Raw genomic sequence first — 21,854 nt, 5'->3', positions numbered from 1 at the left:
ATTCTCACTGAGTGACAATACAGTTTTACTGGGTTGGTCTGACTGCGTTGTTCATCTTTACAATGAATTACAGCACAAGTAAGAAGTCAAACATGATCCCAGATGCTTTGCACTTAAATGTTTCTTTAAAACACACTACATGATTTCCCAGATCAGGTTTACTCTGGAGCAACGTATGAGGAGTCTGACATGAAAAAGTAATGCTGCGTTCACACCGAACGCAATCCACGCTGCAAATTTGTGTCCTGCACCTCCGTTTTGACGCGTGGAAAATTCCCTGATGGACCCTTGTCCAAAAAATGTGTTCATAATCCTGATCCACCCACTGCGCGTGGGAGGAGCTACTGTCCAAAGTTTTCAGGCTTGTCGCTTCATGGACGCATTGACAGTATATCTAATTTAAGATACATGGAAGACACAGATGATGTTGAGAGATCAGGTTGATTCATTAAAAAGAGCTCAACAAAAGCATCAGTAATTATGTCTCCACGTCTGGGATCATGAGATCATTCAGAGTTTCTTCCAGTAGGGTGAGGTTCACCATCTGCTGCAGCAGATGTTATGAATGACGGCCGATTTCAGCGGTATACCGTCTCCTTGTGACCCAGTTTGATGACTTGCTGTCCTTCCAGAGAACAGAAAAAAATAAATAATTAAATTACAGAAAAATATCTTAAAGTTTAGGCGGAGAACATACGGGAACGAAAAAATTCTCCACCATGTTGGTTTTGGACTCCACACACTAATTAAATAATCAACATGACACGGGCCAAAGCTGAGTTTACACGATGCATATTCTTCGCAAAAGTTCAGCTATTGAACTCCTGCAATGCATTGAAATTTTTAGTGCGGTGCCTAAAACACAGCAAAACCCAAAGGACCTCTGATCGCACCTGTTTATTGACTTCACGTTGACACTGGAGAGCCCTGCCCTGCAAACCGCATTCAGTGTGAACACAGCATAGGAAATAACTTGATGAACCGCCTTCTTATGGATCCTGAAAAATAGCCTGCAGTACGGACTGGTGACTGATGTGAAGAAGAGACTTTGCCCGGCTAATTCTGCAGCAGTGAGAGTTTTTGGAACATGGGTTTTTAACAGAGGGGGATGAGCTCACATGAATGCAGTGTGTTAAGAGATCCAACTCATTAAAGTCAAGATCTCTGTGCACAGATCAGATGACACAGTTCATCTTTGGAAAGCAGGATCCTTCAACTCAGTATTTCAAGTCACCCATTCAGTTCCTCCAAGGGTCTCTTAGAGACGTGTTTATCTGTTTTTGGACCTTAGCGGTGATCACAGTGATGTTCATAATTGCACATGGCATCACAAGACCTCAGGTTGTGAGTCAATGATCTGTGACCATATGTCTGGGATACTCCGGGGGAGACGAACTGTTAACTGATTACTGCGTCGTGGTGACTTGGTGGGGCAGAGTGCGCAGAGCACCCAGGTGTTTAATGAGGATGTGCGAGGAGTTACTGGCAGAAGGCCCAGATCAGGAAAACCTCACCTTTCATCTCAGACAGAGCTTCCCTAAGGCACTGAGTTAGGCTAAGCTTAAGGCCTTTGTGGTTCATGTGGTGGAGGTTAGAATAAAGATAAAGAAAACCTCAAACAAAGCTAAGCTCCACAAACACAGGAACCAAAAAGGTAAATGTTTTTTCTGGGCATTATGGTTTCAAACAACTAATCATTTTGCCTTTGAAGGTTCTTCAAGAGAGAAATTATAAAATGAATGTAAGTGTTGCCAAAGGCAACCAACTCGAACCCACTGTAATCACAAATGAACTCGAGAGACAAGCATGTACACCATGGAGCAGCCCTTCCTTCTGTCCAGCACTAAATAAAGACAACTTTCTGTTGATCACAGCCAGCATCTTCATGTTGCCAAATTGGCAAAAAGACTTTTCATGGGCAAGCAGTCAACACCAGTCCTTTTTTTTTTTTTTTTAGATTAGAATTGCAGTTTACAAATGACTGCCTAAATCACTTATTCAAACATCCATAAATAAATTCTGACAAAAAGTAAATTCTTCTTCAAAAATAAAATAAAAAAACTGGTGACCAGGAACAGTCAGCTTGACCTGCAACAGGGAGATCAGACAACCAGAAATTGCCAAACCAAATACGCAAGTTTTTATTAAAACTGTTGTGAATCCGGAGCAGATGGAAAAAAAGCTTATAGTTGTTACGTACAAACTACAATTGTCTGGTCACTTTGTGTCATTTTTGTTGCATCAGCAATGTTATCTTGGGGGTGTGAGGGGCTGTAAACTAGCAGGAGAGAGCTTAAAAAAAGGGATGATGGGAAGTCAAGGGAGCTCCGTGCCAACGGTCCCGCCCAGAAGTCAGAGGTGAATTTCTAGTGAACTTCCGCTCTGCAGAAACGATGTCCTAGAAAACGACAGTCTTTTTTTTGATCTAGATGAAAAACAGCATAATCATAATTCGAGGAGACCACTGGGAATGCTTTGAAAATAGATCAAAAGATGATCGGAGTGGAACTTTAAACTTTAGACATGTTTTCTGACAGGGATTTAGAAAAAAAAACAAAAAAAATCACATACCAAAAAAACAACAAAAAAAACCAACATCTTTGCCTTTAATGGCATTGAGGCAAAAATGTTGCTGATTGCAACAAAAAAAGGATCAAGTCCATAAATGTTCTGAATTTTTATTTTAGACTTATAAAAAGGGTATATCAGAAGCTGAAAAACAGGAAAGCAAAACAACATGTTTGTTTTTGTACCTGAATTGTATTTTAAATTTCAATAAAAGGTTGTGAATTTAGAGATTTTGTGGATTACTTTATGTGCAATTTAGCACTAAAATTAAACATGATTTTTTTTAATCTATATGCATTTCCTGAGCATATACCTGAAAAAGCTCATTTTAAATAGCGCGTCAAAAACCACATTTAGCTAAAACAAGGTGCTTGTTTAACTGGTTGTCCCCTTTTCAAATTTCTTTAAATAAATACAATATCAATGGATTTTTATAAATAAACCTATGTTTAGAGTTTTTTTCTAAGCCTTCATTAATTATTTTTGGTATATATGATTATGACAAAGATGCCCTGGAATTAAACCACAGCAGTGGATTTATCTAAAAAATGCTTTTTAGTTCACAATTAGGAGGATTTTTCTTTTCAATTAACTTCTTCAGTCCTTTAGAATTTAAAGTGTAACTTCCCAGCAAGAGTGTAACGACTGCACTCATTACATAGTAAATCTCTACAGCTTAACTTTCCATTTATCCTTCCATTTATGTAAAATCTTAAGCAGGCCAGACAAGTGGTTTGCCAGATGATATAACATCAGTTGTATACAAATATGTTTACCAGTCTTGCCAGAACCAGTGACGGATCCAAACAGGCACAGACAAAAGGTCAAGTGAAAAAGTTGCCACTGTACATAAATCAATATCATTTAAGCCTTCGGTAGGAAATTAATTATGCCTTCCAAGGAACTTATGTGGTAAAAAGCAATTGGTTATTTGTCTGTTGGCAGGATTGCTGTAAATGTTACAGATGGATTTGTATTAAGAGGTGGAGCAAACCCCAACGGAGGAGTGATTAAGTTTCAACATTGACCTGGATCTTCATTGAAGATTGTTGCACAGTATGCCTTCTCCTGCTGCTCTTTATAGGATAGTATGTAAGAACTTTAAAAAAAAAAAAAAAAGGAACAATGATAAGGTTGTATAAATTTAAAATTATGATCAAATGGTTTTATCAGTTCCGTGAAATCTGGAGCTGGTTGATTTAACTGTCATCCATCTCTTTTGCCATGCCTCTCTTTGCATTCTGCCTAAAATATCTCCTCCCAGACCTCTACAGAGAGGAAGCTCTGTACAATTAATAAGAAGAGTTGGCCTGCTGCCCAGAAGATTATCATGCTAGCTGATGGATGACTTCTATGCCGCATCAATGTGTTGCAGGGTTTTTTTTAAAACCACAGCTAATATTACAAATGACTTCCTTGTTGAGATGTTTGACGGATATGTAGAAACCATGCTACGCTAAACTGGAAAATATATGCACCAATGACACAGAAATTCATACTAATTAATTACACTTGCCCTTTGATTTTCAATGCTGTGCTTCTGCAAGAACAATGTAGCATGTATTTTTTTCCAACGGTAGTTCAGGCTACGGTCACAATGTTCCCAGGGCTTCTGTAATTTACCTGCAGTGATGTAATGGTTTCTGGTGGGTGGCTACACTGCCTTGTGTTTGTGTGTGTGTTTACTTGTGTATATGTGCGACCGGCCTGCCTCTGGTGTTTTATATCCTACCATGAAGCTTACAGGGTGTGTGACTTTTAATGAAAGAACTCATCCCAAAGACGAAATGCTGCCTTGAAGGCTCAACTTATGGAACAGAAGTGTCACATTAGTAGGCAACACCTTATGCTGCAAGAAAAATAACAAGGCTGGCTGCAACTTCACTCCACTAGATGAACAGGGATGAATGCGGCTATTTTTGGGTAAAAAAAAGTAACCCCCTGTGCTCGCAGGTGTGTATAACTCCCACCTCCTACTCAACAGTTGTGAATTTCAGATGTTTGGCTATAGCTGTTGGACGGCCTCAAATTCAGTGATGTTTTGTTTTTTTCCTTTTTGTTTTTCTTCACACTCCATCTTTTCAAACCCTCACATGAAATGTTTGCTTTTAGGAATGGTTATGCCTTAGTCATATCTGCCCTTACAGGTGGATATGGGATGTCTGCAGGAGAAAAAGGTTCTAGCCTACCTCTAGGCTACTGCAGCCTAGAGGTAGGCTGCAGGCGATGGGTTATAGTAAACACTTAAACATCACAAAAGGGTAAGTGAAGGTAAAATTAGGCATAATCTTAAATGATCCAGGCCGGTTACGGAGACCGTTAGTGCTGTTCATGTGTGCCGTTGCGTGCTCCTTGCATGCAGCCTGAAGCTGTGCGAGCCTCAAGAGAACTGCAAGACACACCTGCGTTCCCACTAGTCTCTATGACCCTCCTAGTGCCCAGAAAACCCAAAAATCCATAGCATCCATACAGGTAAACCCACCGTCTGGGTGCATGTGACTAAAGCCTTAGCGAACTCCAGACACTTTCACTATGACCGCTCGAACATCGGAAAGCCACACAGAGGTTACCTTATTTTGATATTTGTACCTTTACCTTAACAGCCACAGTCTCCAACCTGTGAATAGAGGGATTGATTCATAAATAATCACTTTGAGATTTAATAATGAGGATTTAAACTGCAGGTGATGGAGCTCTTGTCGGACCACTGATCTCACTGCAGCTGCATGGTCTGCACCAACTTCATTTTCAGTGGGCTGTTCCTGCATGCTGCTCACTGTAAATCCTGTTAGACTACATCACCATAAATCTATCACCGCATAAGCTGACAGGTGGCTTGTTGGACAAAATATATCCATTTGGGGCCAACATATATTTCTCCAGTGACTTTGCTCTAAAGAGCACGCTTGATAAATTTGCTGTGATTGATGTTTTCCCATCAAAGCTGTAATTCCCAACATGTCTACTTCTCACCTGAGGAATCGGAACTTAAATTTTCACTTTGAATTCTAACGGTTAAAAACTGCTTTGCCCTCAGCAAAGATATCAAGGAACTTGTTTAAAGGCAGAGGTAAATGCCAGATTCTCTTTCTAAAAAAAAAAAAAGAATTGGCACCTTATATATCAAATGGAGCATTTCATTTTCTTTCAATGTTTTCCTAATCTGACCCTTAGAGTTTTTGCACTGTCTGACTCAGGAGTCTTTTCTTTTGTTCTGATTACATCAGTGCCAGACTCCTTTATTTTCTGTATCAGCTGCAGAGCAAGCAGTGACAAAGCCAAGATGCTTCGCTTTTATTTCCCCCAAAATCTAGGGAGGTTTAACGATGCAGATTTAAAGACCATTTTGTGCAGATATCTCAACTCTGAAAATAGTTTTGCTTCACAATCTCCTTCCACTTGCAAAACAAACACATTTAGTCATTAGCTGCTACAGCAGTTGGATATGTTACCCCCGCAAAATCTTTTATGGAGACCAACTTAGTGAGGTGTTGCTTCTTGCTCGCTCAACATAAGGCTTCGTTTAGCAGTGTTGTTGCTGTGCGCCTTTACGTCTGCCCTTCTGTTCTGCACGCCAAGCTGTCCTCAGTCCCCAGATCTGCATTGGTTTGAACACCTACAGAAGCTTTTGAACCGACAGTCTTTCATGTAGACCTTTATCTACTTGTACAAGTCAACGTCACTGCTGAGGACACGTCAAAATTCCTTAAGAAACTGTCACACAACCCTGAATTTCTATGCATCTTCTTTCACTCAAACTGAAATGTTTAATTGTGCTTATTTTCAGATTATCCATCTATTCATACATGTTTAATACCTAATAAAGTTTGTTCAAGGTCAGTTGGCCTGGAGCAGTTGCGCTGGCCTTCAGAGTATGTGATGTTTACACAAACTCCACCCTTCAGCTGTAATTTGGGTAAAAAAATTCTGGCTTTTTGGTAATTTGACTTTGCTTTAGCAATGGACCCAATAAACCACCTAATGCAGTATTTTAGCCTTAGTCACATGCGCTCGTACAGGACCCGTCAGGACCCATGAAGGGCCGTAGAGGAAAGTGGTCACGTCTTAAGGGGAGCGCAGATGAGTTTTGCAGTTCCCTTGAGGCGCACACTAAAAGTGGAACATATTGTTGTGTATGTGGTAAGTGTATAGCGATTTGTAAGGATACCTGTACTTTTATAACATACAGGTAGTACACTTTTACGCCACACTCTATAGGTGTTAATAAGGAGTGACTTGCTGACTGGGCACAAATGCTACACACATGGGGTGAGCACATGACGCATAAATGCCTTTAGGACGCCTGTAGGATGTCCACACAAACTTTTTTTCTAATTTACCAATTGCTAACAGTCAGGCTGCCTGGGAAATAGCACATCTTGTACTTGTCACACAAACAGCACTAACCCCAGATTTACACTGGTACGTTTGTGGTGCATCTTTTGTGTTGGAAGTCTGTCTCACGACCGTCAGTTAGTTTACATGGTCTCGATTGTGTTTCCTGTCGTTTCACCTGCCCCCTGCCTCCCCAAGAGGTGGTTTTGCCACCCCCATGTCTAGTAGTTGTTTCTCGCTCTCTTCTCTCATCCAAAGCTTAACCAATCAGGCCCCGTGCCCTGCCCTTATGAGTCCTTGTAAAATGCATGTTTTGAGTCATAAATTATGTTATGCTTCTGTACTTCGAGATTAAACTTTGGTCGCTCATGGCGAAAATGGATGCTGGTGTTATCCATGGTGTCAATGCCCCTTAAGTGTGTGAGCACGGCACCTTGAGTATAAATTAAAAGAAATTTAGTTTTATTTTGGAGGTACAATGGAAGTTTTTATTTTGAAACTCTGACCTTTTTCCCATTTCTCCGGCTTTTTGCAGCGACATTGACATATCAACAGCCTGGAAATAGAACTCCTTCGTAAAACAGAGAGATGGACATCAGAAGCAGACACGACGGAGGCCAAGTAAACATTCTGATTGATTAATGAACACAACAAAGACCCACCTCAGATGAAAATCAGCCTCAACAGGCCAGTTGAGCAGAGTTTGAGAAAATAAAGGTGATGTACAACACGCCTGCATCTCACCTACTTCGCTATGACCTGTTGCCTACAGCATGCCAGTAAAAAAAACGTGCATGAACATTTTCTCTCCACGAGCGCACACAAGGGTCTATGACCTTGAGATTTAATGCGGGACACCTGCGTGCCCTGTACAGGTTTGCCTATTTTTTCCCTCCAGGTGGCCCGTTTCCACCTGTAAGGTTACTAAGACGTTACATTTAAAAAAATGACCAAGACGGTTTTTATTAAACCCAAGAAAACAACTAGCAGACAGTTAATCACATACCCTAGAAACATTCTTTTAAAAATCAATAACAGCGTTTGCTCAAACTAAAAACAAAAGGTTTCCAAAGTATTTGTAACTTACTTCCACTTTCGGCTTCTCCCATCAGGGGTCGCCACAGCGAACAAGTCGCATGGTAAATTTGGCAATGTTTTACGCCAGATGCCCTTCCTGACGCAACCTTCTCAAACCGGGCTTGGAACCGGCACAGAGGTAGAGAAGGGAACAGGGAGCAGCCCGGAGTCGAACCCTGGTTTCACGGACGGAAGGGGCCGCAAACCAGCACGAGCTAAACCGGCTCTCCAAAGTATTTGTAACTATTTCTAAGAAAATTTATATTTTCTTATAACTATGCAAAGAGAACTTAAGCTGAAACAATTTAAATCCAAGTAATCAGACCGTTTGAAAAGCAGAATTGGAATGTGTAAAAAGTGGATTTATATATTAGGGACTGAACTGCATGGCAATTTATAAATTCTTCTCTTGTCAAGCTGCTTCAAACTGAAACAAGGCAAAACTAGTTTTTTTTTTTCACAAACAAGCTGGATTTGATATTTCAAACCCTACACATTTATATGCATATGTCAACAAACTCTGAGAAATAAAGTGTCTGCCTCCATATCAGTCCCTTTAAAGAAATAAATGAGCTTTCAAATGCTGAACTTCTCTGCATAAAAGCTTTTGTCAGCTCATTGCAGATCTTCAATCTCCGTGGCTCTTCTGTGACCGTGTTTTACCCCCTCCGCCCCCCGCCGTCATCGGGATGAGAGACGGATGTCATATCCAAGACTGAATATCAGCAACATGTGATGATGAATGCTGATTTTTCCCCCCCCCACTTTGGAAGAACTAGCAAGGCCACGAGGGATTTGTCATCATGAGCCGTCAAGACTTTATTCCTGCCCTCAGATAATTCAAAATCTTCATCAGAACCTGCTTCTGACGGTGACTGAGGAACAATTTACAGCGTCGTCACGTGTCACAAGAGTCCCATAAACACTCTTCAAATAGTTACAATGCGCTTCATTTATGACAACCACTTATAATAAATTGGGTCCCAGTACTTTCCATCCAAATCCCTCCTAGTTCTGCTCAGACTGAAAAAATATTTCAAACATCATAAAGGATCATGGGTAAAATCCAGGCCCTCTTTCTGAATCTTTATCTGGCTTTAAACAGCTTTTCTGTTGTCATGAAATGGAGTGATGTTTAGGCAAAACGTGTTTAGGTGGGATATTCATCACAAATGATGAAAATATAGTTAAGTGACGCAGCTGTGAGGATGCTAACATTGGAGGTGAAGATAACTGCAACACACCGGTGGGAGATGAGGAGGATGAAGAGTCACATGAGTGATCACTTGGCGAGCTTTTAGCAGAAGTGACCATTCAGGAAGTCAGTCTGGCAGTACCACAGAAGGAGAAGCTGTGCCGTTTAGATTTGACGGTAATGACACTCATTTTCTGATCATCTCTGCTGGGGGAAATTGACAGTGATGCTAGGCTATGAACGTGAAATATTACCCCTCCAGAGTTGAGGGATGAACAGAAAACAGCCTACTTTTTTGTTTTTGAGTCTCGTGATAACTTTTAAAACCTAAATTAAAATTTTACGTTAAATTTAGAAATTAATTTACTGGTTTTTGTTGTTTCTTGGAATTTATTTTTTCAATTTCATCATTTTACAGCCTTGTGTCTGTAGTCCAGCACCAAAATATTTCAAACTTTCCATCATACTTTCTTTAATACTTACTACTTTTTAATACTTTCTTTCATACTTACTTTATACTTTTTAATACTTTGTCTACTTTACCTGGCGTTTTTTTAATAATTAAATAATTCTATTTTTATTAATCAGCCAAACTGTTACCATACATGCAAATGCAAACACCTTATTTAAATTGTTGTCTTAAAATCATAAAAAAAGTTAATTCTGATCACCAATACTAAACAAAATACCTTAATCGTTGTTTTGAGACGTTTCAATTGCTAAATTAAAGTTCATCTGCGGACATTAATAAAACTCCTAAAATAAAAAATAAAGAGGAACCAGATATGTTTTCCAAACCTCATAATTTAGGGCCGATAAACTCATTTAAGGGATTTAAATGGGTATTGGTATTTGAAATTCAAAGTAGCACTTTATCTTTGCCCTTCCATCAATTACAACGCAAAACATTCTGAAAGCTGTGTTTGCATTAGAAACAACACTTAATGGATTCTCTCTGTTTTTTGGAGGTCAAAACTCCTCAATCCTTTTAATCGTAAATATTTCTTGGCAGTTGCCATCCCAAAATATACCGCAAAGAAAAAAAGTTTCCAAACCTCCACAAATACAAGCAAAATTAAAGTATAACTGGATTAAAAAAAGGTATGACTACCAATGGTGAGCTCCATTTGAGTTAAATTACTTAAAATAAAATACATGAATCCCTCTGATAAATACTTTTTTTCTTCTTTTAACTTGTTCTGTCCAACAACTGAGCAAACAGATGAGCGCTGAAGGCCTTTTATGTTGGACAGGTTTTACTATTACAAAAAAGGGGTTATGAATCTTCAGATAGCCAGGGTGTAAATTTGTGTTATTTATGATAAATCCTTTTTGCATTATGACAGTTTCAACACTTCTAACCACAAAAAGCTCATTTCAGAAGCAATGTCAAAAATGACAACCTGCCTGTTTGGACTCCAGCTTATTAAACCTCAGGAAGACTAAACTTTCTGAATACGTGAACTTTTTTTTTCTGTTCAGCTCATTTCAAATGCTTAGCTAGCAGTACAACAGCAATTAGCTTTCCATGAATGATTTTGTGGAGACACTCCTGAGTGCTGCTTTGAAACAAGCATGAATGCTAAATTAAGCCAATTCCACTTTGCATCACAAATTAAAAAGACACAAAAGAACTGAAATCCAATATAGCATCTCATACCCACACACCTTTTCTGTGACGAATTTTATCTATCATTCTTCTTCTAATCCATTTGATCCCTTTAAGGGTCACAGGGCTGCCGGAGCCTATCCCGGCCACTCGTGGGTGAAGGCAGACCTGGACAGGTCGCCAGTCCATCGCAGGGCCACAATAACACACCCATGCACACTCACATTCACACCTATGGACAATTTAGAGTAACCAACTAACCCATTAAGCATGTTTTTCTTGCTGTGTGGCAAGAGCGCCAACCACTGCGCCACCGTGCAGCCCATCACCATGAGCGTCAATTCATCTGTAAAATCAAAAATCTAAATCATAAAAGATAAAAGATCAGTTTGGTAAATCAGAATAAACACTTCATTACATAAGTACAGAATATTCGGGCTTTGTTCTTTAAAAAAATTAAGTTATTTTGAATGAAAACATGAAGAGAGAGGTATTTGACCGAAAATATTTAGAGCACAATCTTTACAATTGTGTAAGCAGGACTTTAGAAGCAAATTATTTAGAGAACAGTTTAACTCATAAGGGGCATTCAGACCTTTAAAGAGAGCATTAAATCAGATAGTTATAAGCTATTTAGTCGTATAACTTTTTAAACCATAATGCAGTATTTAAGTGTGTCAGTGGGGACCAGTTCTCTCTTGTTTATGCACACACAGGCTGAGTTTGTTTTATTGAGTACATAAAATCGTTTTTCTGCTTTCCCTCATCATAAATTATACTGCGTTCAAGTATCTTTACATTGTTGGCATTCATTGATCCGTCCCATTGTTACTTAATGAAGTGAACCGCATTGATCATCTCATCAGGATTAAATGTTCTGCTGGGATCTTTAAGGTATGGCCTTTCCATTGATCTGAATTGACATAATTTGTTAAGTTTTCAAATCGAGGAAACTTTCCTCATGGCACCAAAAATCCCTACCAAATTTTCTGCTTACCCAGCACTCACGATACTCATTACGATTCAGGTTTCACACACTCCATACAGTAGATAGCACTCTTAACTGATTTACCATCTGTTACTCAATATAAAGAAGATTGGGTGTGGACTCAAGGGGGGGAAGAGTTTTTGCATTTGCAATTGAAACAGCATGAACTGACACCTACATAACATCACATCGTGGTACGATTATCATGATCTCCCAAGATCCATACTAGACCAGAGCCAACTGAAACACCTCTGACGGACAGTTTGCTTAGATGTGGCAGTGTACAGAACAAATAACTATACAAACAAAACTTAGGGGGTCAAGCTTACCCCGCTTGGTACAAATGACCTGGTCGGAAAAGGTCCTGAGCATTAAGTGTATATGAGAACCGGACTGAGTAAGTGTGACGTCACCCATAGAAAATAAATTCAGTCGCCGTTTTTCCCCCAACACAGACACAGCCATGTTGGAGCCTGATGATTTCAGCAAGCACCGATTGGTCCGAATCTGTCAGAGTCATGGTTTCTATGGTAACACTCTCTCGCCAGTCAGGAGTAAACTACTACTTGAAAGTAGGCTTGGTAGTATCTGACAAACGTGAGGCATGAAGGTCAGCAGGCACCACATACTTTAAGTGAGGCATCTGATTGGTCAGTTTATATCTTGAATAACTTTAAATTAGAAAAAAAAATACAAGTACAAATGAACAAATTATTATCTAGACGTCTAGCATTTAGCTGGAATTGGTGCCAGAACAACTGCAGTCACAATTCAATTCAATTCAATTTTATTTGTATAGCCCAAAATCACAACAACAGTCGTCTCGATGGGCACAACAATCAACATCATCCAAGAGATGCTCCCCCAAAGTCACAACAGACAAAATACCATGATGCCCTTAAGCTTAGTTTCCACTGAGCGGTCTTCCTCAAGTCCAGTACCGTCCGGTATTTTGAGCATTTACCTTATAAAATGGACCCATTAAGCCGGACCGAATCGTACCATTTTTGGGGCCCCGTTGGTTGTAGGTCCATAGAAAAATGTAAAGGACCGGTTAGGGCAGATCTTCTCTTGAGAAAAGAAAGCGCCAAGAAAGCAGCTGTATTCCTCTTTGCCGCCCGCAATCTTCTCTCTAACAACATTAAAAGCTTTGTATATACAAAGATCCAATAGCCAAACAGAAAAAGGTGAGCTGCTGGATGACCTCCATTGTTGATGTTATTAGCCTCACCCCGCATGTGCCGTGATGGTTCAACTTTGAGTGGAAACGCTCACCTAAATTGACCGGACCATTCTAAACCAGACCGGACCATAGTGGAAACGAGGCTTTATATTTCTCATCATCCTATCCGGGTGCAGAGTCTTTCCATCACAGCAGAGAGCACCTTGGCAGTGTTTTAGAGGTAATGTTATGGCTGTGGCTGTGAATGAATTGTTTTGCTTGAAAGGACAGGAAGCATTTATTCGAACAAAACGTAAACACTTTTAAACTCAACAACTTCTCCAATACTCTATAAAAATAATATGCAAATAATAAATGCAAACATTGATGAACCACAATATTATAAAAATAATCTAGATAAAACACAAAATGCAACTCTGGCCATGAAAGTCTCTCTCAAAGATGCAGCCAATTTGTGCACAGCTCACACTATCTGTTCCCTCTTCATCATACCAAGATGTTCTGAGAGATCACAGAGTGAATTCTGAGAGAAGTTCTGCTTAAAAATCTACTCTCATCACAAGTTTGATGCCAAACTTGAAGTCAACACTTCTGAAATATCACCGGAGAATCTTTTTTTGGGAGTTTGCAAAAACCTAGAATGGATTAAAACACCAGATCTGATTAAAAATGGAATGGAAATGAGGGTAAACATCAGTTTTGAATAAAACATATAATCCACATTTAAGTTTATCTGAACCTGAAATAAAACGGGAGACTCTGAAAAGAAAAAGATCAGCAGATATGTAAATAATTACTACTCACTGTGGTAAAATTCATGGCGTAGCAATCCTCTCCTCGAAAGGTGCATTGTAGCAACATTTCACTAATGTCGTGTCCTGTTCGGTTATAGAAATCAGTCATGTTGAAAAGTTTGGGTTTAAAGTTGTTGAAGTTTGCCTTGTCCTTCAGCGCAGCCAGAACTTCAGGCTCGGCTAAATGAGGGTTGGCTATTTGGTGGTCGTTATTGAGGAGGGCCAAAAGCTCTCCAACATGATAGAGGTCATTTCTGGTGATTTTGGAAAAGCGGAATTCATTAAGATTACAGAAAGTGACTGCTGGGAAAGTCAGGTTTGTTGCTGCCACTTCATCTAGCTTGGTGACGTGAGGATATTCTAGATAATATACCACCCGATCCATGCAGACCAGCATCAGTAAACTTAATGATCCCAGGAATGACAGCGTCCAGAGAAATCGACGAAATGTCATGTGCCCATAGGCAAATATGTGACTCATGCCATGGAGGGTAGATATATTGGCAAAAGCTTGCAGATTGGAGGGCCTGGCACTCTCAATGCTCTCCTCCGAGCTTCCTTTCATGACTGTAGTGATGCTCAGTGCCGTCTTCTCAATAATTTCAAGTTGTAGGCTTTGCTTAGCAACAAGAAAAGCGGAGTCGGCCAACAGTGACGCTTTGGCAAACGGACTTGTTTTCCCCAAAAGAAGTAGTAATGTTGTACTCAATGGCTACTTTAAAATGGTTGTCAGTCTCTGTGACTGTTTTTGTTTGATTGCAGATTTCATGCCGTTGGTCTGCAGCTTGCACAGGAGTCCCTGGTCTCCTTCTCTTTAAGTCTGCTGTTCTATTGTGTCCAAAGCTGTCTCTCACACTCCTTGCTTAGCTGTCCTCTGTGGACGCGCACCAAACACAATGACAGAAACACCCACTTGTGTCGGAGCAAAGAGCCTTCGGTCTCCAACTCAATTACACAGTTGAAAAAAAAAAGCAGAACAGAGAAAAACAGCAAATTTAAAAGAAAAAAGGCGAGAGATGACAGGGAGGGGGGGCTGTAATGAAAAGGGCTAGCATTTAGAAAGAGGTGCTAAGCCTCCAGCAGTCAATGGGACCATTCCTCCAATCTGAGAGAATGCCTCTACATCGCTGTGATAATGGGATGCAACGCTTTTGTGAATGAAGGTAATAAAGAGAGAAACAGCTCACTGGTCCCTTGCTGCCACCTTCCCCTTTTCTCTTGTGTCTCTTTAGCGGTTCTCTTCCAAGAAATGAAAATGAAGGGGGGTCAGAGACCTCCGACCAGCGCACCACTGTGCTTGACAACCGGCGTTCATAGATTCCACACGTTCCACTTCCTTTTTTGCACAGATCCTCAGTTAACGGAGAAGACCACCTCTTGATGCTTTAGGACCACCCCCACCAGCACCACCCCAAAAACCACTTCGAGACCCCCGAGCTTTAGTCGCGTTAACATACAGATTTATATTCTGCCGTGTGAAACCTCTCGCTTTCTCTCCTCCTGTCGCTCTCTCCCACCACTCCCCCACTTCTTGCTCTCTCAGCCTCCCTCTCTCTCCCCCTCTTTAGTAGTCAAGATTCATCCCACTGCTGAACGGCTGCTTTTCCTTTGAGTCTGTTCTCACAGACAACTCTCTCAATCTGGACACAATCTTCACTCTTTCACTATTCCTTTATTTTCTTCAGCAGTTCCTCTTCTTGCCGTCAAACAATGCTGCAGCTTGCTTCTTCAATGCATTGATATAAATATGATAGATTGGAAGCTTAGAGGTATTCAATACCCATTTGTTATATTTTTGAAGCATTTCAAGCAATAAAAACAGGTCAAAAGCAGCTTCATCCACCTATAATCTAAAATACACTCACCGGTCACTTTAACAGGTACACCTGTCCAATTGATGGTTAATCCAAATTTCTAATCAGCCAATCACACGGCAGCAACTCAATACATTTAAACATGTATACATGGTCAACAAGATCTGCTGCTGTTCAAACTGAGCATCAGAATGGGGAAGAAAGGTGACAGAAGTGACTTCAAACATAGCATAGTTGTTGGTGCCAGACCGACTGGTCTGAGTATTTCAAAAACTACTGAGCTACTGGAAATTTCACCTACAACCATTTCTGGCGTTTACAAAGAGTGGTCTGAAAATGAGAAAATATCTAGCAGCAGTTCTGTGGGCAGAAATGCCTTGTTGATACCAGAGATCGGAAGAGAATAGCCAGACTGGTTCCAGCTGATAGAAAGGAAAGCGTAACTCAAATAACCACTGGTTCCCACAGCAGCAGAAGACCAAACCGGGCATCACTCCTGTCAATTAAGAACAGAAAACTGAGGATACAATTCACTCAGATTCACCAAAACTGGACAACAGAAGATTGGAAAAACATTGCCTGTTCTGAAGAGTTTCTATTTTGCTCTTTTCTGTTTGACGACACGACAATCGTTGCTTTGCATTTGTCCACGGCTCATTTGTTGCTTAATTCCTACTCTGTTTACAACGGCTATGGTGGCCATTTGGGCCACTTGTTCCACTCCAAGGACGGATTGTATTCAGACTGAGGAATCTCAGAGTGAACCGAAGCTCAGTCCGATTGGAAACGAACCGAGACCACCTCCAAAGAGCGGTTCTTGGTCCCGGACCAGGGTCTGCTTGGGTGTATTCAGACTGAAAATTTGTTCCAGACTATAGGGGGACACAAACTCTGGATCACTTAAAGCTGCCCAAATGTGGTAAATGGCGTATACTTATATAGAGCTTTCTACCTTCTTTTGAAGGCCCAAAGCGCTTTACAGTCACAGCCCCATTCACCCAGTCACACAGTCACATGCACATTCACACACTGATGGCGGCTCCGCTGCCGAACACTGGCGCCAACCTCCCACCAGAGGCACAAGGTTATAATAGTTTCGGATTTTTTATTAGTTTTAGTTTTTATTTCGTTTTGAATTTTTGTTTTTAAATTTATTTAGTTTTAATTAGTTTTTAGAGGCTGCTTTACTAGTTTTATTAGTTTTTATTTTTTGAAATTGCTTCGTTTTAGTTTAGTTTTTATTAGTTTTAGTGTTAGTTTTAGTTTTTTCTTTCTTTTTTTTTTTTTTTGTAAATTAGGATATTTGTCAGGTGCATGATTCAAAATCACCAGAATAAGTATTGTATGATAAAAACGCAATCAAAGATACATTTTGAAACACTTATTATTCAGAGGACACAAGGACAACCATCCTTAAATTAAAATACAACAGCTGATAACAGCATTACGTTATCTGCTCTCGCTTCTTTTTCGGGGGAGGGCGGGCGACAGGCTAGCTTGTCTAGGTACTGTTGATTTGCGTTGTTGTGTGCGCTTTTTAAATGTACTTTTAGATTCGTAGGGTTTTTCCCTTTGAGGAGTGTTCCACAAACTTTATCTCCTGCTTCAACTACAAGGCACTTACTTTAGTTTTCGACGCTGTTAAATTCAAAAAAGTTCCAAATAGGACTCTCCCGCTTTCTCCCAACTTTTAATGCAGCCATCACGCTCATGATGTAAATGTCTAGCCGGCAGTGTCTGACAGACATCATGTGACGTCACAGACAACGTGATGCCGTAGGGTGGAGCCCTGCGTGGGACTAATTTCTTCATCCCGCTCCCGCCCGCTGAATTTCTGACCAATCCCGCCTGCTCCCGCAACGTATGCGTTACACTCCCGCCCACACCCGCAATATGTATGTCCACTCCCGCCCGCACCCGCAAAACTCATAAAATTTAGTCCCGCACAGTAATAGAGATGCATTGATTTTGTATCGTCTCCCGTCCCGCAGGAAAAAAACACGTATTTGTATTGATATTATTAAAGAGATTCATGTCCCTCCCCCAGCCTCATCTTTTCATGCATTCCTCTTTTGTGTAATTTGCAACTTAATTATTAAATATATTTTTACAAATCCCGTTCGGTTAAAAGTGTGCTTGTGTGCGCGCGCAGACAGACGGCCTGAAGCGCGCTCTTAGTAAGAGGCGGGGCGGGGCGCACCCCCAACAACAGGTTAGATGACAGAGGCCATTGTGTGTCTCTACCTGGTGCCTTCACGGAGCTTCAGTACATAAGAATCCAACAGCCGCTCAGCCTAACGTAGTCCGCTAATATATATTCATGAGATTTTCATGGCAACACTGATCCCGCGGGTTTTTTTTCTGCCGCCCGCTCCCGCCCGCAGCACAATTCAAACCGCCCAATCTCGCGAGATTTGGGTTGGGTCCCGCGGGACCCAATCCCAATGCAGCCCTCTAGTTCAGATACACAGTAAAACTAGCAGGGTGAAGTAAATAGACTTTATTTCAATCCAAAAGACTTATGTATTAACAAAGACGAAAACGAAGTATTTTTTGGGGTTAATATTATTTAGTTTCAGTTAGTTTTATACACACAAACAGTTTTAGTTAGTTTTCGTTTTTTTTAAAAACTCTCGTTTTTATTTTTATTTCAGTTAACGAAAATGTTTTTTCAGTTCTAGTTTTAGTTTTTTCGTTCGTTTTCGTTAACTATGATAACCTTGCAGAGGCATGGTGGGGTTCAGTGTCTTGCCCAAGGACACTTCGACAAGAATCGAACCTGCAATCTTGCAATCATGGGTCGACCGCCCGACCGCTGCACCACAGCCGCCCTGTCCAGTCTGAATACACCCTAAGCCACCAAGGATCAAGGCAGTTCTGAAGGCAAAAGGGGGTCAAACTTGGTGCTAGCAAAGTGGGAGGTGAGTGTAGTCTTGGTTTGTGTACATTTTTACATGTAAATTAGGCCTGCACAATAAATCGCAAATTTATCGTTATCGCGATATCAAGCTGTGCAATTTGCATATCGCAAAAGACAGCGAAAATCGCAGTAAATGATTACTTTAAATGTGCTAAAACAATCTTATGGCAGCTTGAAGAATTTAGAAAATCTAATAAATCAATTTATGCATTTGACCAATCAGATGGAGCTCTGTTATGTTAGATGCTCACCTCCCATGTAGACTAGGTTCATTTGGAGTATAATTTTAGGTATGTTGACTCTTATTTAAATAAACTGTTGCAGTGAAATGTAAATGTATTTTTCATGTATTGCAAGTCACATCGTCATTGAAATATTGATCACTAATATCGCATGTCGCGAGTTTTCCTCATATCGTGCAGCCCCAGTGTAAATACAAGAGAATGCATCCCAAACCCTCATTACAACTCAAACTCTATAGCTTACATGACTAAGAAGGTTTTTTAAGGAGAAGTGAAAAGAGAAACATCTAAAGAACCACCGTTTGATGCCAGACTAAAAATATGCATGTGAGGTTTTTTTATTTTTTTAGATGTTTCTGCTTTTGAATATTAGTAGGTAGATATACAACAATGATTCTGTAACATACTAGTGTATTTCTTGCCATTTTATTTTCCAATGGTGTCAGAAGTCTCTTGTTTTTGTCACTTCAAAGTCTCATACCTGAGGCCTTTTGCTCTGTTGCTATAAATCTCTTTAGATGGGGTGTTTATGACTAAAGGAGAAGCTTGAATTGCAGTAGAGCTGAACCATTGTATTGGGGTCAAAAGTTCACCACGTCTTTGTGAGAAACCTTTTTGATTTCTCCAAGGGACAAACAAGATTATCACTCACTGGCAACCCGGGAAATGACTTAACGTAATAATAGCTGAACTGCCAAGGAGATGACCACAACCTTTGAGGATGTAATCAATATTCCAGCCTCACTAACCAAGCATGGGAAAGTACAATAAACCTTAACCTTAAATGGCCTTAAAATAAACCATTAAGCACAATCTGCACAGTCAGAAAACAGCTAAGAGATAAAAGTAGACTGAAATCTTTAAAAAGCTGATGCCAGATTAAGATCAAACAACTTTTTTTTGTCTTTATCCCTATAGTTGCTGAGTTTTTTTCTCTCCTTTTATTGAGTAAGCAAACCACCTTTCATCCTAAGTCTTTAAGACAAAATGAATGCACTTTAGCGACGAAGTCCAACTCTGTCCTTAAATTAGAATGACTAAAATGTTTGAATTTAATGGCAGCCATTGATAAACTAAAAGCTTGCTATTCTCTCTGTGTTTAAAAAAAAAAAAGATGCATTTCATCTGAGCTATTTATTATTCACAGTCGCAACTGATGAGGATCAGCACCAAGCAGCCTTTAGACTCACCTGTGTAAGTTTAGGCTGTGGAAGCACAGCATGTCACCATGCAATAACCTTGCAACTTTCCCCTGGAAGGGCCAAGGAAACCCATTGAAGCAAGGCACTACAATTTAGGATCAAACAACCATGAAGCCCCAACATACGCTGGCCCTGAAGTGAAACAAATTACTCGGCGCAAAACTGTACCGATCACAACTTTGATTAAAAAGGCAAACTAAATAGTTAAACATTTAATTTAAATAATCCAAAACGTATTCCAGAAATCAACACGTTAAATAAAAACTAATTGGGAAACAAAATTAAAAACAAAAAGAAATTTAAAAAAAAGAAACAGAATAAGAAACCAGTAAAGGTAAGTAATATGGGACATCACTGATTGGATGATGACGTTTGAGTTTTAAGAAGAGGGAAAGCAAAAGGATGTTTTGCCTGAACTGTGACGGGGTTAAGAGATTAATCACAGAACCTTTGCTGCAGCTGTGCCAGACGCTTAAAGGGTCTATTTAATGCTATTCTTAAGCCTTTCAGAGTAAACTATGTGCCTATGTATGATAATATATTACCTTTGTCACACTAGAGAACTATTTTTTAAATAAAACGTGTTAGTTTTGCAGCTCTTTTTCTACCCAGAAGTAAGATGAATAGATCTTTGAGGCCCCGCCTTTTGCTCCTTGTGGGTCCCGCCCATTTCATGACATCAACCTAACCAGCTTCGCCTGCGTTTCACCCATGAAAACAAAAAACGTTTTGGAGAGATTGATGTGAAAATTGTGCATATAAAAGGAAAACATTTTTGCCGATCACCACCAGCTCTGCAGATAAAGTGGGTGTGTGCGTTAGCCTGGGTGCTGGCAGGACACACTCTTCCTAAAAGGGGGGATTCCTTACTTTGTGATGTCACAATGTGGGAACCCAGTCATTTTTGTGGATTGGGAGGGGCTGGTACTCAGAGAGCAGGTTTTTAGGAGAGCTCAGAGATGTGTGAATAGATCAAAATACCGCTTTGGGGTTGTTGTTTGTGAGAAAAAACATGATACACTAAAAAGCTTAAAAAGTTGATTTCGCGTGATATAGGCCCTATAAGGAGACATCGTCTGTCGATGCCAAATAACTTCCTATTGAACTAACTTCAGTGATACTTTCCCTGTTACAGTTTCTTATTTTGTTTATTTGTTCGCATTTTACGTTGTCTTCCAAAATACACTAGAAAATACAGAATACAAAACATTTCCTTTTTGTTTTGCTTTGTTTTTTGGAATAGTGTTTTTTGTTTTTTTGTTTTTTAATTAAGTTTTGGTTTCTAGAATTTTATTTTAAATTTCTAAAAGTTTTTTGTTTTTTTTATATTTGGTTTGCTTTTTTTTATTGTCATGCTCTTTGATATTTTGCATTGAGTTGTTTGGGAATGTGATTTGCACTTCAGGGCCACCGTACAGGACTTGTGTTCCAAAAAAACACCAACTGCATCATCCCAAGGAGCCTCTTCCCTTCCAGAAACAGAAAATGAGTACAGATTCATCTAAGTGATTCTAGTACTTTACAAGAATAAAATGACAAGGAACGATACTTCCTAGTAGATTCATGAAAAAGATTAAGCAGACATATTTGAGTGCTACCTGAGTTGAAAAATAAGTATTAAAAGCTTGGTATTTTTCCACAGCATTACCAAGAAAAAAATATGAAGTATTACACCAAAGCGTCAGTATTTTCAAAGAGATTAGCAGCTGTCTGCTGTGATTTATATATGGGAATTCCCAGTGGCTCTTTCGATGAAAACACGTGGACTGCCTGAGGCCGTCAGAGAAGTAAAAAGACCCTCTGGAGAGCAGAGGAAAGCTGCATTAGTAACACAAGACAGAGGAGATGACGGACTTCCAGAGGAGACAACAAAGTGGGCATGCTGAAGCCGCTTAAGTGGAGTAGTCTGTAAAGAAAAAGTCACAAG

At 40.0% G+C, this 21,854-nt stretch overlaps 1 protein-coding gene across 2 annotated transcripts in view; it reads right to left on the bottom strand.

Moving 5' to 3' along the window:
- Positions 1-15,262, bottom strand: part of LOC101174951 (acid-sensing ion channel 1C) — a 115,619-nt gene extending 100,357 nt beyond the window's left edge. For both annotated transcript variants that reach the window (XM_011487004.3, XM_023965533.1), the window contains exon 1: positions 13,760-15,262. In XM_011487004.3, coding sequence (XP_011485306.1) covers positions 13,760-14,314 — 555 coding nt within the window. In that variant the 5' untranslated portion in view covers positions 14,315-15,262. The remainder of the gene's footprint in view (positions 1-13,759) is intronic.
- Between the last annotated feature and the right edge of the window lie 6,592 nt (positions 15,263-21,854).

The sequence above is a fragment of the Oryzias latipes genome, chromosome 17 (genome assembly GCF_002234675.1).
Source record: "Oryzias latipes chromosome 17, ASM223467v1".
NCBI classification, from domain to species: domain Eukaryota; kingdom Metazoa; phylum Chordata; class Actinopteri; order Beloniformes; family Adrianichthyidae; genus Oryzias; species Oryzias latipes.
Note: the sequence above shows the minus strand (reverse complement) of the source record. Positions and strands in the feature narration are given on the sequence as shown.